Source organism: Peromyscus californicus, unplaced genomic scaffold, assembly GCF_007827085.1.
Source record: "Peromyscus californicus insignis strain IS unplaced genomic scaffold, ASM782708v3 Scaffold_13__1_contigs__length_99412109, whole genome shotgun sequence".
In the NCBI taxonomy this organism is placed as follows: domain Eukaryota; kingdom Metazoa; phylum Chordata; class Mammalia; order Rodentia; family Cricetidae; genus Peromyscus; species Peromyscus californicus.
This window is the reverse complement of record NW_026294424.1, coordinates 47,483,383-47,501,284: the sequence shown is the minus strand read 5'-3', so window position 1 is coordinate 47,501,284 and position 17,902 is coordinate 47,483,383. Positions and strand designations below refer to the sequence as shown.

At 40.5% G+C, this 17,902-nt stretch overlaps 1 protein-coding gene across 1 annotated transcript in view; it reads left to right on the top strand.

Annotated features, from left to right (window-relative positions):
- The first annotated feature begins 5,314 nt into the window (after positions 1 to 5,314).
- Positions 5,315 to 17,902, top strand: part of Sepsecs (Sep (O-phosphoserine) tRNA:Sec (selenocysteine) tRNA synthase) — a 33,493-nt gene continuing 20,905 nt past the window's right edge. Inside the window, exons 1-6 of the mRNA XM_052734928.1 lie at positions 5,315 to 5,486; positions 6,020 to 6,174; positions 8,858 to 8,976; positions 9,302 to 9,460; positions 11,119 to 11,272; positions 15,112 to 15,214. Of these exons, the coding sequence (XP_052590888.1) occupies positions 5,373 to 5,486; positions 6,020 to 6,174; positions 8,858 to 8,976; positions 9,302 to 9,460; positions 11,119 to 11,272; positions 15,112 to 15,214 (804 nt within the window). The 5' untranslated portion in view covers positions 5,315 to 5,372. The remainder of the gene's footprint in view (positions 5,487 to 6,019; positions 6,175 to 8,857; positions 8,977 to 9,301; positions 9,461 to 11,118; positions 11,273 to 15,111; positions 15,215 to 17,902) is intronic.

The window sequence follows — 17,902 nt, the reverse complement described above, 5'->3', positions numbered from 1 at the left end:
AATAGCATTCCTAAAGCACAAGAAGTATTAGTGTGAGGCAAATAGGGTTAGGTGTCTGAGGAATGGGCACAGGACACACCAAGACCAAGTTCTCAGCACAAAGGAGACAGCAGAGGGACAAATACAGGTGACAGAAGACAAGGCAGAGGGGAGAAGAGGGACAAGGGAGAGAGGGAAGGGATACTTGTCCTGGGAGGGGCAAAGGACTGCCTCGGAATAGAGAGGAGACAGAAGAGGCCCGCAGGCAAACGACAGTTTATAAAAGGAAAAGAGTAACCCCCTGTGTTAGGATGAGTTGGTTAATTTTGTTTGTTTGTTTTTTTGGTTTTTTCGAGACAGGGTTTCTCTGTGTAGCTTTGCGCCTTTTCCTGGAACTCACTTGGTAGTCCAGGCTGGCCTCGAACTCACAGAGATCCGCCTGGCTCTGCCTCCCAAGTGCTGGGATTAAAGGCGTGCGCCACCACTGCCCGGCTTGAGTTGGTTAATTTTGATTGGATGGCCTGATGGCTGGACCTTGGTGGTCAGCCTCAGGAGGAGGAAGTGGCCAAATGAAAAGACCTTGGTGGCCAGCTTTAGAATGTAATCTAACAGTTTAGCAAGGCAGAGGGAATGGGGGAGGGCAAGGCCTGCCAGAGCCATGTTTGCCATGCTTGTGCCTACTAGAGCCCTTCAGTGTCCTCTCCAAATGGAAGGTGGATTCAGATGGGGACACAGGGAGATACAGGGACAGGGGAAGTGGTGACTCACGACACAAGGTAGAAACCAAGGCTTTCTATTAGCTGGGATATATATTTGCATCTCAACTAGTCACTTCCAGGTGGCCAGGATTTGGCCCATTACCTATTAAGGTTGTTGAATTCAAATTCAGAAACACTCTTGGTCTGATCAATATTATAATGAAAATCTTTTCTTTTCAGGGAGGGATGGACACAAGTAAAGTGATAGGCTGAATCATTTATGATCACTTGTTCATGTAATTGCAAGCAGGAGCCCCAGTGGTTGAGATTCCCTCTGGTCTTGTTTAATGAGGTTGAAATTGCCTGGGTGTTTTAATCACTCGGACTAGTGATAGATGGTCCATGTAGCATTCACTGTGAGTGAGGGAAGTGAATGGCATCAGAATAACTGTGTCCTGGCCTACGCCAACACAAGAACAAAAAGAAGAGAGGCTAAAAGCCAGGGCCTGTCTAAAAATGAGAAAGGAAGTGAGCAGATTTTATAGCTAAAACAAGTAGATGGGGACCTTGGTTTAATGCCTGGAAAGGAGCCATCTACTCTGAGGTCATCAGCTTGTTCTGAAGGTCCTGTGTAGCCTATAGCTTTAGAAGATGGGCTGTTTCTGAAAGATCTCTTTAAAATCCTCTTTGAAGTATCTTGTCGGGTTAACTTTTCATTCTGACACAGTTCTGATCTGCTTTCTTTTATGAGTAAAAAAAAACATGTTAGTACACAGAGAAGTGGGTTTCATTCTGGTATTTCCATACATACTTTGTTCTTGAACCCCCTTTCTCTCTCCTTTCCTCCATCCTTTCTCTCTCAGTGTTCCTTTCCTTCCCCCAAAAGCCTTGTTTGCTTGATGTTGCATGTGTTTGTTACCCTCTTTATATCCCTGTGACAGGGCAAGAGTGCCGAGGTTCCTCCATCTCCTATTATTGCTGAGGCCATTTTAGGTTTGACTAGAATTTGGTCTTCTTGATGGAGAATCCTATGGAAAATTATCCAAGTCTACTCTAGGTACTTGAGGCCAAGATGCTCCAGCTAATTTATCTTGGCTTCTGTTAAACTGCCTGCTTGTGCAAAACCTCCCCCTCCAGCTAACTGCTTGCTTGCACAAAAGTTACCCCTGAAGCTGCTGAGCAAAATAACACAATGTGGTTTTTGCCTTTAAAAGTTGTCTGCTCTATGCACTTGGGTCCCATATACCTGAGTGTAGTCCCAGCCAATTGGAATAAAGACTTTCAATTGGCTATAAACTGTATCTGAGTGGTCTTCTCTAATAGTCTCCCCATAACACCTCCCCTCTTAAGATTTCTTTTTCATGATCCCTTTCTTTGTTCCATATCTACCCCCTCCATATATATATATATATATATATATATATATACATATATATGATCTAAATTTGAGAGAAAACATGACATATTTGTCATTCTGAATCTGGCTTTTTTCCCTGAATAATAGTTTTCAATTCTGTCCATCTTCATGAAAATGTTATGACTTAGCTTTTCTTTATGCCTGCATAAAATTCTACTAGTTATACATGCTCCATTATTTTTTCCATTCATTTCTTAATGGACATATAAACTGGTTTTCCTTTTTTTTTCCTTTTGATTTTTTGAGACAGGGCTTCTCTGTGTAGCTTTGGTGCCTGTCCTGGATCTCGCTCTGTAGACCAGGCTGGCCTTGAACTCACAGGGATCCACCTGGCTCTGCCTCCGGAGTGCTGGGATTAAAGGCGTGTGCTACCACTGCCCAGCATAAACTGGTTTTTAATTTCTTAAATATTATGACTAGTGAAGCTATAAATGTGGATGTGCAGGTGTCTTTGTGGCAGATCTATAGTACTACTTTGTAGGCTTTTTTTGTTCTTGGAGACAGGATTTCACCACATAGCCCTGGATGATCTGGAATTTACTACATAGTACCAGGATAGCTTTGAACTCACAGAGATCTGCATCTCTCTGCCTTCAAGTGCTGGGAATCAAAGAACTGTGCTCCTTGGCCCAGCCTCTATTTTGGAGTTTTTGAGAAACCTTTCTGCTGACGTCTGTACTGGCTGCTCCACATTGCTTCTCTAGTTGTGAAATGTGAGCCCAAAGACTGACTCTCTAGAATTTCACGTTTGTGTTTGATGTTAACTGTACCAAAGAAGATTCCTTCCAGCGAGGGCCAAGAAGAGTCTCTTCTGTCCCTTCCAAGAGATGAACGTTCTTTGTTGAGATTACAATGAATAGGCTGCTTGGGAAGATGCTGTGGGAATACTAGAATAGTACTAGGCTAGGTCTAGGTATTGAACATGGATCCTGTGCAATATTTTGTTATATCTATGTGTGTAGGGCAGATTCTATTACTAGAGGTGAAATTTCTAATTCATGGGCCCTCCAGCTAATAATTTATAGGAAAAACCTATGTATCCCTAGAGTAATGGAGTACACAGTCATACAGATTTGTGGGAGTGGAAACACCTTTGGCCAAGGAAGCTTAAGGATGTCTTAAAGTTTTGCTAATTTAAATGTGAGGATGTTATTGGTCCTTTCAACTCATCAAAAAGAATTGCAAGGGCAGTGTAGTTTTCAGTAAAGATTATATATTCTTCAGAATTGCAATTGAGTAAGGAGTAATGCCTTACAGTAGTAATTGCATAAGGTATGTGCCTTAGTCACTATTAAGATTTTTTTTTTGAGCTGAGTATCGAACCCAGGGCCTTGCTCTTGCTAGACAAGCGCTCTACCACTGAGCTAAATCCCCAAACCTTGTTTTGTTTTTTTAAGACAAGGTTTCTCTGTGTGTAGCCCTGGCTGTCCTGGAACTCACACTGTAGATCAGGCTGGTCTCAAACTCATAGATATCTGCCTGCCGCTGCCCTCCTGAGTGTTGGGATTAAAGGCATGCACCACCACCCAGCAGGATTTTCTTTTCTTTCCTTTTCTTCTTCTCTCCTCTCCTCTCCTCTCCTTTCTTCTTCTTCTTCTTCTTCTTCTTCTTCTTCTTCTTCTTCTTCTTCTTCTTCTTCTTCTTCTTCTTCTTCTTCTTCTCTCTCTCTCTCTCTCTCTCTCTCTCTCTCTCTCTCTCTCTCTCTCTCTCCCCCGACCCAGGTTAAAACAAAATCAAATAACTTTCAGTGACCGCAAAGGCTGTAGCTTTTGGCAAGGAAATAGTGTAGACCATACTGAAAACAGACATACATACAATAGCTAAAAGGTATTTAAAAAATAAATCTAAAAATGGTGAAAAGGTCATGGCTCAGTCCACTATTTAGATTTTTCCTAGACTATGTTGTAGGCAGGTTGCACATGATTCTCAGCTAACCTCAGTGATATTTGTAAAGCTTCACAGCTAATGTTGACTTGGGAGAGTAACCAGCTTGTCTATGAGTGGCTTCATAGAGACATGTGATATCCTTTGAAGATATCTGATAGCCCCAAGCCACTGTCCTGGGAGGCCCAGAGATTAGCTGAGTAAAAGGTCCAACCACATTTCCTCCACTCTTTCTTTTCAAAGGCAAGGAACGAAACACTGGTATTGTACAATGGCGTCTTTGGATGGCAGAAGAGCTGTGACCTTTATATGGTCAAGGATTAATGGATAAGAATTCTAGCTTGGCACAGTGATCTCTCAGAACATTGTCGTTATTTTCCACATATCCTTTCTTTTCATATGAGCCTTTATTTTTATTTGGCTACCAACCTAAAAAGTAGGAGTGCATCACAGAATGCCTTAGCTTCTCCTCCCTTTTGGTTGTGGGTTCCAGCAGAAATGAGGAACTTTTCTCCCCTCAAACATCTCATAGTCATGTAGAATTTGTAGGCCATGTTTGCTCTCTTGATGGCATGCAAGTACATATGTTCTTCCATTGGGTAGAGTACTACATTCTAAAGATAGACTATTCATGACCAAGAAATATTAGTACAAGGTTCTCAAAGGAATTCTGTACATCTAAATGAAGTCCAGAAAGCTCCAGGACTCAGGTAAGACACTCCTTAAGTTCCTCTTCCAATAGTAGGGTGATGGACTCAGTTATTGCATAACTTGAAATGAAAAAAGTATCATGAGCTAAATCCCATAGGAGTAGGGCTTTATCATTTCCTAAATGTAATGTAAATATAAATGTTGAAACACATCAAGGTATGGATGTAAGGTTCTGGAATCTGACGCGGTCTGGGGAAGACTGAAACAACACGCCTGGAGCAGATCAGAAATCTTCATTTCTGGAGAAGCCCCCACAGTGGCACTTCCGCTTTCTCAGCTTTCTCCTGGAAGTCCTGGAGTTCCTGCTCTAAGAGGGTTTACCTAGCCCAAGTTAACGCCTCTTCCCCCCGCGCCTGAAACCTGCTAAACCTGCCAACTCCCTTAGGAATGCTCAAGGCCTCTACCCTCTTCCCAGGCGATGGTGGTGGTGGTGTGTGTGTGAGGTGTGTGAGATGTGTGTGTGAGGTGTGTGAGGTGTGTGAGATGTGTGTGTGTGAGGTGTGTGTGTGGGGGGAGGCGTGTGTGGAGGCGAGGGGGAAGAGGAGTGCGGGCCGCCGGCTCGGCCCATGCGCAGAAGCGGAAGCCGGCGTCCTGGGGTGTTTTGGGTCCGCGGTCGCCCCGTACCGTCCAGGCGGCGCGCTGCATCCTGGGTCTCGGCGTGTGTTTTGCTTGCGGGCGTCGTCATGAACCCCGAGAGCTTCGCGGCGGGCGAGCGGCGAGTTTCGGCGGCGTACGTGAGGCAGGGCTGCGAGGCTCGGCGTGCGCACGAGCACCTCATCCAGCTGCTTCTAGAGCAGGTATTCCCCGGCCTCGGTGCCCGGGTTCTGCGTCTTCGGGGAGGGGAGGGGCAGCGCGCTCCTGAGTGTGCGCGGAACTGCCAAAGTCCAGGTCTTCGGCCAGCCTGGGCCACCCGGGGAACGCGTGTTGTTGGCAAACCAGCTCCAGAAGGCAGCTTTCCGCCAGAGCCCTCAGGCAGGCCTCGCTCCTGACAGTAGCCCCGAACTCGAGTGCCCCCGAAGTTTGAAAACTCTGCCTTGAGGGCATTGCCTTTTCAGTTACCCTAACTTAACTGAGATTTAAGAATCCCGGCAAACTTAAGTGTCTCTGTATTACATCTATTCGGAATCTCTAGTTTGTAGTCAAGTAGCATACACGAACGAACGTTTGGTCAGTTGGCAGTGTCTTCATAATTGCTGAGTTTATTTCTGATTTGAGGAATCAAGGGGCATAACACAAAACACATTTGAAAAATTCAAGCACATTGACGTGGGGTTTTAGGGAACGATAATTTTTCTGAATATCAGTTATCACTTTTTTTTTTTTTTTTAAGGGCAAGTGTCCAGAGGATGGCTGGGATGACAGCACACTTGAACTCTTTCTGCATGAGCTTGCAATCATGGATAGCAACAATTTCTTGGGTAATTGTGGTGTGGGAGAAAGGGAAGGGAGAGTGGCCTCTGCTTTGGTTGCTCGTCGCCATTACAGGTATGTTCCTTAAATTAGTTCTGAAAACATTTGGGCTCCCCCTGCCCCTCAGGTGGAGTGGGAGGAGCTTAAAATAATGGTGATGATATTCTTACTGAATTTTAAAGTTTCCACTCAGAAATAATTTCTTCCTTTTTCAAATTGGCATGGAAACCAAGTGGAACTGGGAGATGGGAACACTCTGAGCAGGTGCTTTTTGTGACAGAGTTGAAGTTCTAATATGTGGTGGTTTCCCCTTTGGATACTTCATGGTCAACAGCTCTGTGTCTTGATAATATTTAACCTAGTAAATCTATCTGGTTGTCAATACAAAAAACACAGTTGACTTCAAAAGGAGTAAGAGTACCTCCAGTTATGTGTATGTGACAGGTGACACCAAATGTCATGTTCTGATGTAACAGTTTCATAAAATGTTTATACTAAAATGGTCACAGAACAGAAAATCATAGACCCTTTTAAAATACACTAGTAGAAATATGGAGATAGACCAGTTACAGCAAAGCAAGGAAATCCTGTCGTAAGCCTTTGGGTAGGTGAAGTCCATTCCAGGTCTCTGTCCTTTCCAGAAGGATTTACCTAATAGTCATGGAGGTAAGTCATACACAGGAAAGATATTTTGGTTCTGGACCTGCAACTTGCCAACTTACCACAATTATAGAAGTTCAAACAGCCTTGTAGAATGTTTAATGTTGGTGTGGCTTTTTTTTTTTTTTTTTTTAAATTTCAGTTGACATACATCATAGTTATCTTTCTTTCTTTTTTTAGTTTTTAGGACAGAGTCTCACTGTGTAACTGTGCCATCCTGGAACTCACTATGTAGATCATGCTGGCCTTGGATTTATAGAGATTCACCTGTCCCTTCCTCCTGAATGGCAGGATTAAAGACATGTGCTACCACACCCAGCCATATTTCCTTTTTAAATTGCAGATTTTATTGGAGAAGAATGAACTTGAAAGCATGCTTTATCAGCATCTGACTCCCATTTTATTATTTTATTATTTTTTTTTTTGTTTTTTGAGACAGGGCTTCTCTGTGTAGCTTTGGTGCCTGTCCTAGATCTTGGTCTGTAGACCAGGCTGGCCTTGAACTCACAGAGTTCTGGCTCTGCCTCCCGAGTGCTGGGATCAAAGGCGTGTGCCACTGCCGCCCAACTGAATCCCATTTTATAAGTGCTTCTTTTTGTTGCAATCGATGGAGGAACAGGGTTATTAGATGATTACATTATTCGCGTTGGTTTTGAAAGCTTTTTTTTTTAAATCCATTCTGAAAGTGGTTTATTTATTTATTTATTTATTTTCTTCAAGACCTGCTTCTGTGTCCTAAGTGCTAGGATTAAAGGCATGAGCCACCACCGCCTGGCAAAAATGATTTAATTATTGATAGTGCTTTTAGATATGAATGCTTATTTTCATCTTCTACCCTTTCTGTGAGAAATATGAACTCTTAAAAAACCTTCTTGATTTTTAAATCAAGGTGCAGTTTTTGAGGCATACTAAAATTTTATTTTAATAAGAGCATTTGCAGAATGAACTGATGATAAAGAGTATGGATGTAGGTTTCCCGTCTAACAGTGCCCTGGTAACATGGTTCGTATATAATATATGTAGAAGGCTTATACGTACAGTGTGCTTGTGAGGAAGTACAGTACTAGTACTCTGATACTCTCCTTATACACAGTTTCTGATCTAGTGGAAGTAAGAGATTGAGTTTACAGAAGGATCATTTCTTCATTTAAAAGAGCATTCAGAGGCATCCGTAAGTGGATAGGGCTTTTGAAGACAAGTGGATTTGTATACTCGTTTTAAAGAAACATAATTTTAAAAAAATTGGGGCAGTTTTTGCCAGGTGTGGTAGAATTGCCTGGAATCCCAGCACTTAGCAGAAATGGGGAGGGAGCAGAAATAGTGAGATCCCAGCTCAAAAGACCACTGTTACCACCAGCAGCAGGTCAGGACATTCAGTTCCTTCAGGTTAGGATCTGTCCCACTGCTGTGTTTGCGGAAGGAAAGAGGGAATAGAATGTTCTCTGTACCATGGTTTTAAACAGAGCACTCTAAAGGTTAATGGTCACTATTTCATTTCTCCAGTTCTGTGTTAACTGAGCTCAGTAGCTGAGTGTTTGAGTTTCTGGTGCAGTTGTCAAATGTCAGCTAAGAGTATAGTTTGTTGAATGTTAGAGTCAGCAGTCTATAAAGATGACTTGGATTACATGACTGAGTGTTCAGCCTGCCTCTTCCTGTGATGTGAGCTCCTCCCAACATGTCAGCTGGATTTTGAGAGGCAATATATACTAGCAAACTCTCCAAGAAGTCTGATGAAGACTTCAGTGCTTCTTATGACCTTCTAGAACTTAGAGGCTCCAGACAATCGCTTTTTATATTTTTCCCAGTCAAGCAAGATAGGACACCCCCACATAGGGATTTAGATATGTGAGAGAATTAGACTATCTCTTGGTGTGGACCAACAGGAGAAGAGAAATTGATATGGTTGTCTCTGGAAATTAGCTACTATAACACAGTGAAACTTTCACTTAAGGTATTTCCACGTTAGTCATTTATGAAGTGCACGTAGAACAGTGGAAGTCTGACTTTGCTAGTGTTTGGTTATTTATTTATAAGCCTGTGTATTGATTACTGAACACTGAATGTATTTGTACAGTTTTTGGTCCATTTTTTTGCTTAGGTTCATCCATGGAATTGGACGATCCGGTGATATTTCTGCAGTGCAGCCAAAAGCTGCAGGCTCTAGCCTCTTGAACAAAATTACCAATTCTTTGGTGCTTAATGTCATAAAGCTGGCCGGTATGTATCCTGTCAATCATAATGTGACTTGTGAATAGACAGCACACTAGTTTCTTGCATTTATAGCTCTTCAAAAACAATATGAGTAGTTTTTAAAAGGGCACATATGTAACCCTGTTTCAGAACAAGACAGAAAATAGCCCTAGAAAAGACTTTTAATAATGAGTTTCATGAGAGCAAATGAGAAAGAAAAACACTAGCGTTACAGTCTATGTTATTTTATAAAAGAAACTTCATCATTTCTTCCAGAAGGATGTTGACTTTTAGTTTAGTTTTGTTTTTTTTTTTAAATGGGATAATAAATTGCTTTATTTCTTATTTGTAGGTGTTCATTCAGTGGCCAGTTGCTTTGTAGTTCCGATGGCAACCGGCATGAGTCTAACCTTGTGTTTCTTAACATTACGACACAAAAGACCAAAGGCCAAGTATATCATATGGCCACGGATAGACCAGAAGTCCTGCTTTAAGTCCATGGTCACTGCAGGTAAAAGACATGCAGCATATGTAATGTTTTAAACATCCAATGGGAAAACTCAGATTTTTATATAGAGATAGGTAAATGAAAAATTAAATGTGCTCCATATTCATGCTTTAAAGAAATTGTAGTTAAGTATTCATAAAATTTAGCATTTATTTTGTTTTAGCAACTTGTAAGCTTATATATACTTACACTTACCATTAAAGTTTGCATAATTATTCGTGGGGTGATCTTTAATTATATGCTAGTTAAGTGCAGTATTTCAATTAAAAATCTGAAGGACTCTTGGGCCATGAGATGGATCAGTGATCTCCAGGTGACTGAAATTAATAGTTTTCTTTAGTGGTAAAACATAAAGTTTATGGGTGTGATTTATTTCAGTACTTGAATTTTATTATTAGTTATAGCTATCTCTGAAATAAAGTAAACTCAACTGAAACTGATATGTTCCTAGAGAATTGAGTAGGCTTCATTTTATTTGACAGAACTTGAACTGGACTAGTAGTCTTTTGGTTACCAACACCTGAGCAGTTAACCTCTGTAGACCTCTGGTTAACATGCGCTTTCCTTACTTTACAGAATCCCTTCCCTATCATTTTAAAGTGCTAAAGATCCAGGCTGGTTGTCTAGTTGTCCTTCACACTCTTTGACTTGTTTCTCATTAATGCCAGTTCTTGTCTTAGTCAGGGTTTCTATTGCTGTGAAGAGACACCATGACCACAGCAACTCTCCTAAAGGAAAGACATTTAATTGGGGGTGTGTTGTTGGAGGTTTTTGCTCTTTTGGGGATGGGGGCTGCCACCCAGCTCCCAAGTAAATTACACATGGAGGCTTATTCTTACTTATGAATACCCGGCCGTAGCTTGGCTTGTTTCTTGCCTGCTTTCCTTAACTTAAATTATCCCATCTACCTTTAGCCTCTGGGCTTTCCTGTTCTCTTACTTCCGTAAATCTTACTCTTATTCCGTGGCTTGCTGGTTGTGTAGCTGGGTGGCTGGCCCCTGATGTCCTCTTCCTTCTTGGGCTGCTAGATCTCTCCTCCCAGATTTTTCCCTCTATGTATTCTCTCTACCTGCCAGCCCCGCTTATCCTTTCTCATGCCTTGCTATTGGCCAGTTCTTTATTAGACCATCATGTGTTTTACATAGGCAAAGTAACACAGCTTCACAGAGTTAAGCAAATGCAACATGAACAAAAGTAACACACCTTAAAACATTCTACTACAGGGGTGCTTACATTTTCAGAGGTTTAGTCCATTATCATCATGGTGCAACATGGTGGTGTGCAGGCAGACATGGTGTTGGAAAGTAGCTGAGAGTACTATATCTTGATGCTCAAGCAACTGGAAGTGGTCTGAGACACTGGACAATGCTTGAGTATAAATGAGACCTCAAAGCCCACCCCCACAGTGACATACTTCCTCCAAGAAGGCCATACCTACTCCAATAAAGCCACACCTCCTAATAGTGCCACTACCTATGAATTTATGGGGGCCAGTTACATTCAAACTACGATACTGAGCCACTGTTTATTACTAGAGGAAAAGCTTGCTAGTTGAATAAATATTTAGAGTTCTAGTGTGCAATTGCATTGCTTCTTAGAGTTCTAGATTCATCTTGCATTTAATTGACACTAATGCTTAGATTTCTGGTTGACTTGGTTAGGTTTCAAACCAGTGGTGATAGAAAATGTTTTGGAAGGCGACGAGCTGCGCACTGACCTGAATGCAGTGGAGGCTAAAGTCCAGGAACTTGGGCCTGATCGTATTCTGTGCATTCATTCTACTACATCCTGCTTTGCTCCAAGGGTGCCTGATAGGTAACTGACTTGTGAATATTGGTCTGTACATGCTTGCTCACCAGTCTTTTGAATAAATTTTGTCCAATAATTCTCAAGCACGTTGAGATAACATTTGGTAGTAAATAGTGAGTATACTGGCCTAAGAGAATAGGTGGATCCTTGGGAAAATTATTGTTGAGAAGTTTGATGCTGAAGGAAAAACAGCTGATGTGGAGGTGGAGATCCGCGTATCCAAATCTTAGTCCGTCTTATTTGTCTGCCTTCCTGCTCTTGCCAGTGTAAGTCTCTCTCAGAGTCATTTTCCATTGCTTAAGCTTTTCCAAGTGAACTGCTGACTTAGTAGTTTTCCCCATCGCTGTTTCTTTGGCTTTGCGATTCATTTGCTAAGTAGGAACTATCGTCCTAACAGATTACAAATAACATAGTTTAGGATTACTTACATTTCTTTGATTGGGAGATTAAGCTAGGTGTGTACAGTGGTTGTACACATTTTGAAGATAATATAAAATAGAAAATTAAAGCCATAAGGGTGGCAGATGTTCACTGTTATAAAAGATAGCCACAGATTTTTTATTTTGAAAGTGTCATAGGGCTGAAGTTTATTAACAGAAATTTCTGTTTTTGCCAGAAGCTCTGGTTTGGTCTCATTTCAACATCTTTAACAGAAGTGCTAATAAGTAGTAAGAATCGTGTTGACTTTGGACTCTGGTTGCTAAGCTTTTGTGTTTGTAGACTCATTGTTTGGCAGTGATGATCACATGTTAGCTTTTATTATCTTACAGGCAAATTTTAAAAGATCATATTGACGCCATGCTCTTGCAAATTTGCCTTGGGTCACTTATGAACCTATGAGTTCTGTTTTAAAATTACATTTCATATGCTGTAGTAGTTTATTAATGACCAGCCATTTTAAATTTCTATTGAAATATTAAAGAAATGGTATTCTTTGATATCTAGAAAATTTTAATGGAATAGAAATAAACCTCAGTTCCCCAAACAGCAAGCATGTGGGTGTTTGTGTTAGTAGAATTATTTTTCTCTGGTGAGTTTTGCTTCATTTTGAGCCCGTTTTCAGTGTGTGTAGTGTTGCATTGTTTTACACATAGACCTGTTAGAAGAAGAGTCAGGAGGGTTTAATAGCAAGTTGTCATTTGTTACTTTTTAGTTGTATGATGTAATGAATGCTTTTGATGAGTGAGGTTATGAAAATGGCGGTGTAAAGTTAGTAGTATATTTTATTTTCTGATTTTATAGTCTTAATTTTAGTGGTATACCTTTTTTTTTTTTTTTTTGGTTTTTCGAGACAGGGTTTCTTTGCGCCTTTCCTGGATCTTGTGCTGTAGACCAGGCTGGCCTCGAACTCACAGAGATCTGCCTGGCTCTGCCTCCCGAGTGCTGGGATTAAAGGTGTGCGCCACCACCGCCCGGCTTACTTTTGTTTTTATTGGTCAGTTATTAGGGAATATTGAATAGGAAATCCATGTAAAAGAAAATTAAAAGAATGTTACTTCTATTGACTATTAAAATTAGCTTTTGATTTAGAATATAGTGGGATTCACATGGAAAATCTGTTTTCTGATTTTCTTTGCCTTTCATTTAATACCTTTTTTATATCCTGTTAATACATCTGATTAATTTAGATGATTTAAAAGTTACAAGTTTGTTTGTTTTTTAAATAACTTTAATATTGTGGTACCTTATTTTCAAGGAATTTATCAGAGTATTCTTTCACTAGCGCACACACATGAAAAAAGTGCCTTTTATCTTCTGAAGAATATATGTGTGTGTATTCCAAGTTTATTTTGTTAGTAACAGAAGAAATTTTGGTATTGATTTTGAGGCAGGGGTGTGTGTGTACATGCATGCTTGTGTGTGTGTGCCCCAATGGTTGATTTTGGGTGTCTTCCTCTATCATTCTCCACTTTATTTTTTGAGACAGGGTCTCTCATTGAACCTGGAGCTCCCTGTTTCAGTTAGAATGGCTAGCCTCAAGACCCAGAGATTGTCCTGTCTCTGCCTGCCTGGTGCTGGGATTATAGGCACATACTGCCATGCCTGACTTTTTTTTTTTCCCCGAGACAGGGTTTCTCTGTGTAGCTTTGCGCCTTTCCTGGATCTCGCTCTGTAGACCAGGCTGGCCTCGAAATGCCTGACGTTTTTAATGTGGGTTCTGAGGAATTGAATTCCTATGCTTGCAAGGCAAGCACTTTACTGACTGATCGATCCATCTCTCCAGCCCTAAAAATTAGGTTTTATTCATGTCTTAGTCAGTGTTCTATTGCTGTGAAGAGACACTATGACTACGGCAGCTCTTATAAAAGAAAACATTTATCTCTTAATAATAATAAAAAAAGAAAACATTTAATTGGGGCTTGCTTATAGTTTCAGAGGTTTAGTCCATTATCATCATGGCAGGGAGCATGATGGCACACAGCTAGATCTGGTGCTGGAGCAGTAGCTGAGAGTTCTAGATCCAGATCCGCAGGCAGCATGAAGAGACACTGGCCTGGCTTGCACTTGTGAAACCTCAGAGCCCACCCCCAGTGACACATCTCCAACAAGGCTATACTTCCTATTCCTTCTCAAGTAATGCAACTCTCTGATGACTAAGCATTCAAATTTATGAGTGTATGGGGGCCATTATTATCCAAACCACAATTCATAATACTTAAAGGAAGCAAATTGAATGTTTCTACAAATAGACATAATCTTATTCCCATTTATAGTTTTAAAACATACTTGTTCACATCTAGAAAAAAAAGATGTGCATACTGCTCATTTCTTTACTTATTTGAGAACAGGGTCTTGCTGTGCATCTCTGACTGGCCTGGAATTTACTATGTAGAATTGGGCTGGCCTTGAACTCAGAGATCTATTTGCTTCTGCCTCACTGTGCCATGTATTTTAAATACCTCCTTTTGGAAAGAAGCATAAAAATGCTTTGCTTCCAAGTTCTATTTGTGAAACAAAAATTTTTTAAAAATCAGTGTAATTGCATCACAGAATTTAGTTATAGTATTGCAGTGTGCTGACATTTTTAAGGTGACTTTAGTCACAAGTAGTATTGGGTTTTGAGAAGGAACCTCTGCTGTGTTGTGGTTCATTACCATACTTACCATAAATGAGACTTTCACACTGCCTTTATATGAGAGGTGTCAAATGAAAGAGTGAAGAAGGGGAGATTTTTAAGCCAGCAACTTTTTAGAGGATGTATCCAAGTTATTAGGCAATGTCAGTGAGTTTTGGTACTGGAATGTTGTAAACCTGCCCCCCCCTTTATTTTGTAAATTAAGGTCCACTTGAAGTGCATCTTTTAAAAATTTGTGAGATTCTTAAGGTTTCCAGCTATGCTTAGTATTTTGTCTGTGCTAGCTTCAGTGTGGTGAGCAGTCAGAGCAGTAGGAAGGGGATGGCAGCTCTTTGTGAGGTGTCATCTAATCTCTGTGCTTTGTCTGTAAGAAGTCTGGAAATTATTTAAAAGTTGCTGTCAGAGATTTTTTTTTTTCTTTGAGACAGGGTCTCACTATGTAGCCTGGCTGGCCTGGAACTCTCTATGTAGACTAGGCTGGCCTCAAACTCACAGAGATCCTGCCTCTGCCTGCCAAGTCATAACCTCTTGTAAATATGTTTTTTTTTCTCATTTATTGGTAACATTAAAAGGTTTTCTAAGTTTTTCTAAAGTGCTATGTATTTCCAGGCTGATGAATTACATGCGAAGATACTGCAGAGGGAATAGTTCAGTTTGTCATCCCCTCTTCCTTTCCCTGATATACCTTAAGACTATTAATAACAGTTTTCCATAATTATTTATAAAGCACAGTATGAGTATGTCTTTCTGTAAATGTTTATGTTTGTAGATTAGAAGAACTGGCTGTGATTTGTGCTAATTATGACATTCCGCATGTAGTCAACAACGCTTATGGATTACAGTCTTCCAAGTGCATGCATCTCATTCAGCAGGTGAATTATTATATTAATATTATATACTATAGGATTATGACTTTTTTTCCTTCAACCTAATACAGTGAAAATTATTTAGCTCTCTCTACTTTGGAGAGCATTAGAAACTTGTATCCAGTATTCTCTTAGTAAAAGTCATTATTCCTAGGTAGTATGATGGTAATTGGATAGTAGCTTTTAAATATTTATTTGTTTATGCTTATATTTTATGTGTATACATGTGTCTGTGAGTGTATGCATACCTATGTATCTCTGTGTGTGTGTGTGTGTGTGTGTATGCTTGTTTGTGCAGTTGGGGGCCAGAAGAGGGTGTTGTGTGTCCTTCTGTTGTTCTCCTATTCCACTGAGGCAGAGTAGTCTCTTCTGAACTTGTGGGTTGAATTTTCTCAGGTAGGCTGGAAGCCAGCAAGCGCCAGTGGTCCTCCAATCTTCACCCTTTCTGGAGCTAGGGTTTTAGGTGTGTGTGAAACATCTCACTTGTTATGTAGGGTCTGGATCCAAACTCTGATCCTCATGGTTATACACCAAGTGTTCTTAATGGATGAGCCATTTCTCCTGCCTCTGGGAAATAGCTTTGATGGTCCCAAATCAACACAGAAATATATCAGTAGCATCCTTAACTTCCTGAGAATTTTTTTTAAACCCAGGATAGTCATTTTTCTAATGTATTGAATTACAGTATTTCAAAAACTATATTGGTGATCATATTTTATATAGAAGAAAAAGAAAACAGAAAGAGTAAGAATGAACCATGTAAATACATAAACATATATTTTCAAATCTTAAAAAAAATACAAAATATTTAAATATTTTCCAGGATCTAAAGAATCTTTTAGTAGCTGCTGCTCTATAATCTTTACTTATTCACTCTTACCTTTTCTTTGGTGGTCTTCTCATCATTCCTTAACTTTTCAAGGCTGCCTCACAGGTGTAGATGGATCATGTATGATGTGCATGGAGCAGAAGAAAGGTGTATACAGTGTTTTATGCTAGAACTTGGGAAAACACATGGACGACTCACTTTTATTGCCCCTCCTTTCCTCCTGTTCTTCTCTTTCATTTCTAATACTTAAAAAGTACTACATTTATTTGTGTGTGTGTTCATGTGTGTGACATGTGTGCCATAGCATGCATATGGAGGTCAGAGGACAGCTTGGAGGAGTCAGTTCTTTCCTTCAGCCACGTGGGTTGTGGAGCTTGAACTCGGGATATCAGGGTTGTGGTGAGGGCCTTTAACCACAGAGTCATCTCACTGTCCCTCCCCCTTTTTTGTATTTTTAATGCTTTCAAAATTCAAATGCATCAGCATCTAAAAGTTTAAAAAAGGAAGGAGCAGGTGATCATAGCAATCTTATAAGTACCTCTAATCATTTATAATGAACATTTTTCTGTTTCTGTGAATGTTCTGTTTTCACATAATTGTAGTCACTGTGTACATTTAACAGAATACTTAAGCCTTGTTACATGTTTATACTTTCTATATGCCTGTACTGTTTTCACATACATCATTTTGAAGGTTTATTTTGATTTATTTATTTAGTGTGTGTGAGAGAATGAGAGAGAGGTGGCCTGAGGAGGCAGAAGAGGCATTACACCTTGGAGCTGGAGTTAAAGATGTTTTGTGAGCTGCCATAGGTGGGTGCTGGGATCAGAATTCTGGTCTTCACGATAGAGCACCAATTCCTCTAATTGCTCAGCTATCTCTGCAGCTCCATATGAGTCATTTCTGCAGACATTATTCCCTAATTGAGAAGTACTCGGGGTTCTGGGCTCACAACATACTTTTTTTTTTTTTTTTTTGGTTTTTCGAGACAGGGTTTCTCTGTGTAGCTTTGCGCCTTTCCTGGGACTCACTTGGTAGCCCAGGCTGGCCTCGAACTCACAGAGATCCGCCTGACTCTGCCTCCCGAGTGCTGGGATTAAAGGCGTGCGCCACCACCGCCCGGCTTCACAACATACTTTTGAATACTTGAAAAATGGGGTGGTGTGCTTCCACAGAGCAAGACTAAGGGAAGCAGTTGTGGAGCTGATGTGAAAGTTGTCCTTGGGGCCGCTCTTCCTGGTACACCACTTTGTCATCCGTGTGTGTGAGATGTTTCTCAAATGCAGATATTGTCTTGTAGGTATTCTATTACCTTCTAAAATCGACTTGTCTTTAAGGAGTAAATAAATATTTCTGCAGACTGACCTATATAAGGAGAGGTCATTACACTGTTGGTTTAAACAACATAAACACATAGGTCTTATTGAGTTCTGACTGCTATTTCATGACAATCTAAATAGAGTTAACTTTCACTCATAGCTGTGATAGATAATGCAGTTTACCAAGGACTCATCATGTGTGTTAGGCATCCGGTCAGGCTGTTAATGTTTTTAAACTAGTCCTAATATGTTAAGGTGTACTTTTCATTGTTCCTGTTTGTATATGAGGAGACATGCTCAGTGGTTTATGTGATTGGCCTGAGGTCTCATCGCTGCAGAATAGCTTGTATAGCACAGTCTGACACCAGGGCCCCAGATTTCCCTTAACCAGAGCACACTAAAACCACAAGTTCCAAGAAAGCAGGATCACGGTAGCCATGTAATTAGTGAAGAAAACAGTTGGAGATGAAATGTCATAGCATCTTCAAAAGATGCCCTGGAATGACTTGGTTCTGAGCAGATAAGATACTCTGTTATGTTTGTGAA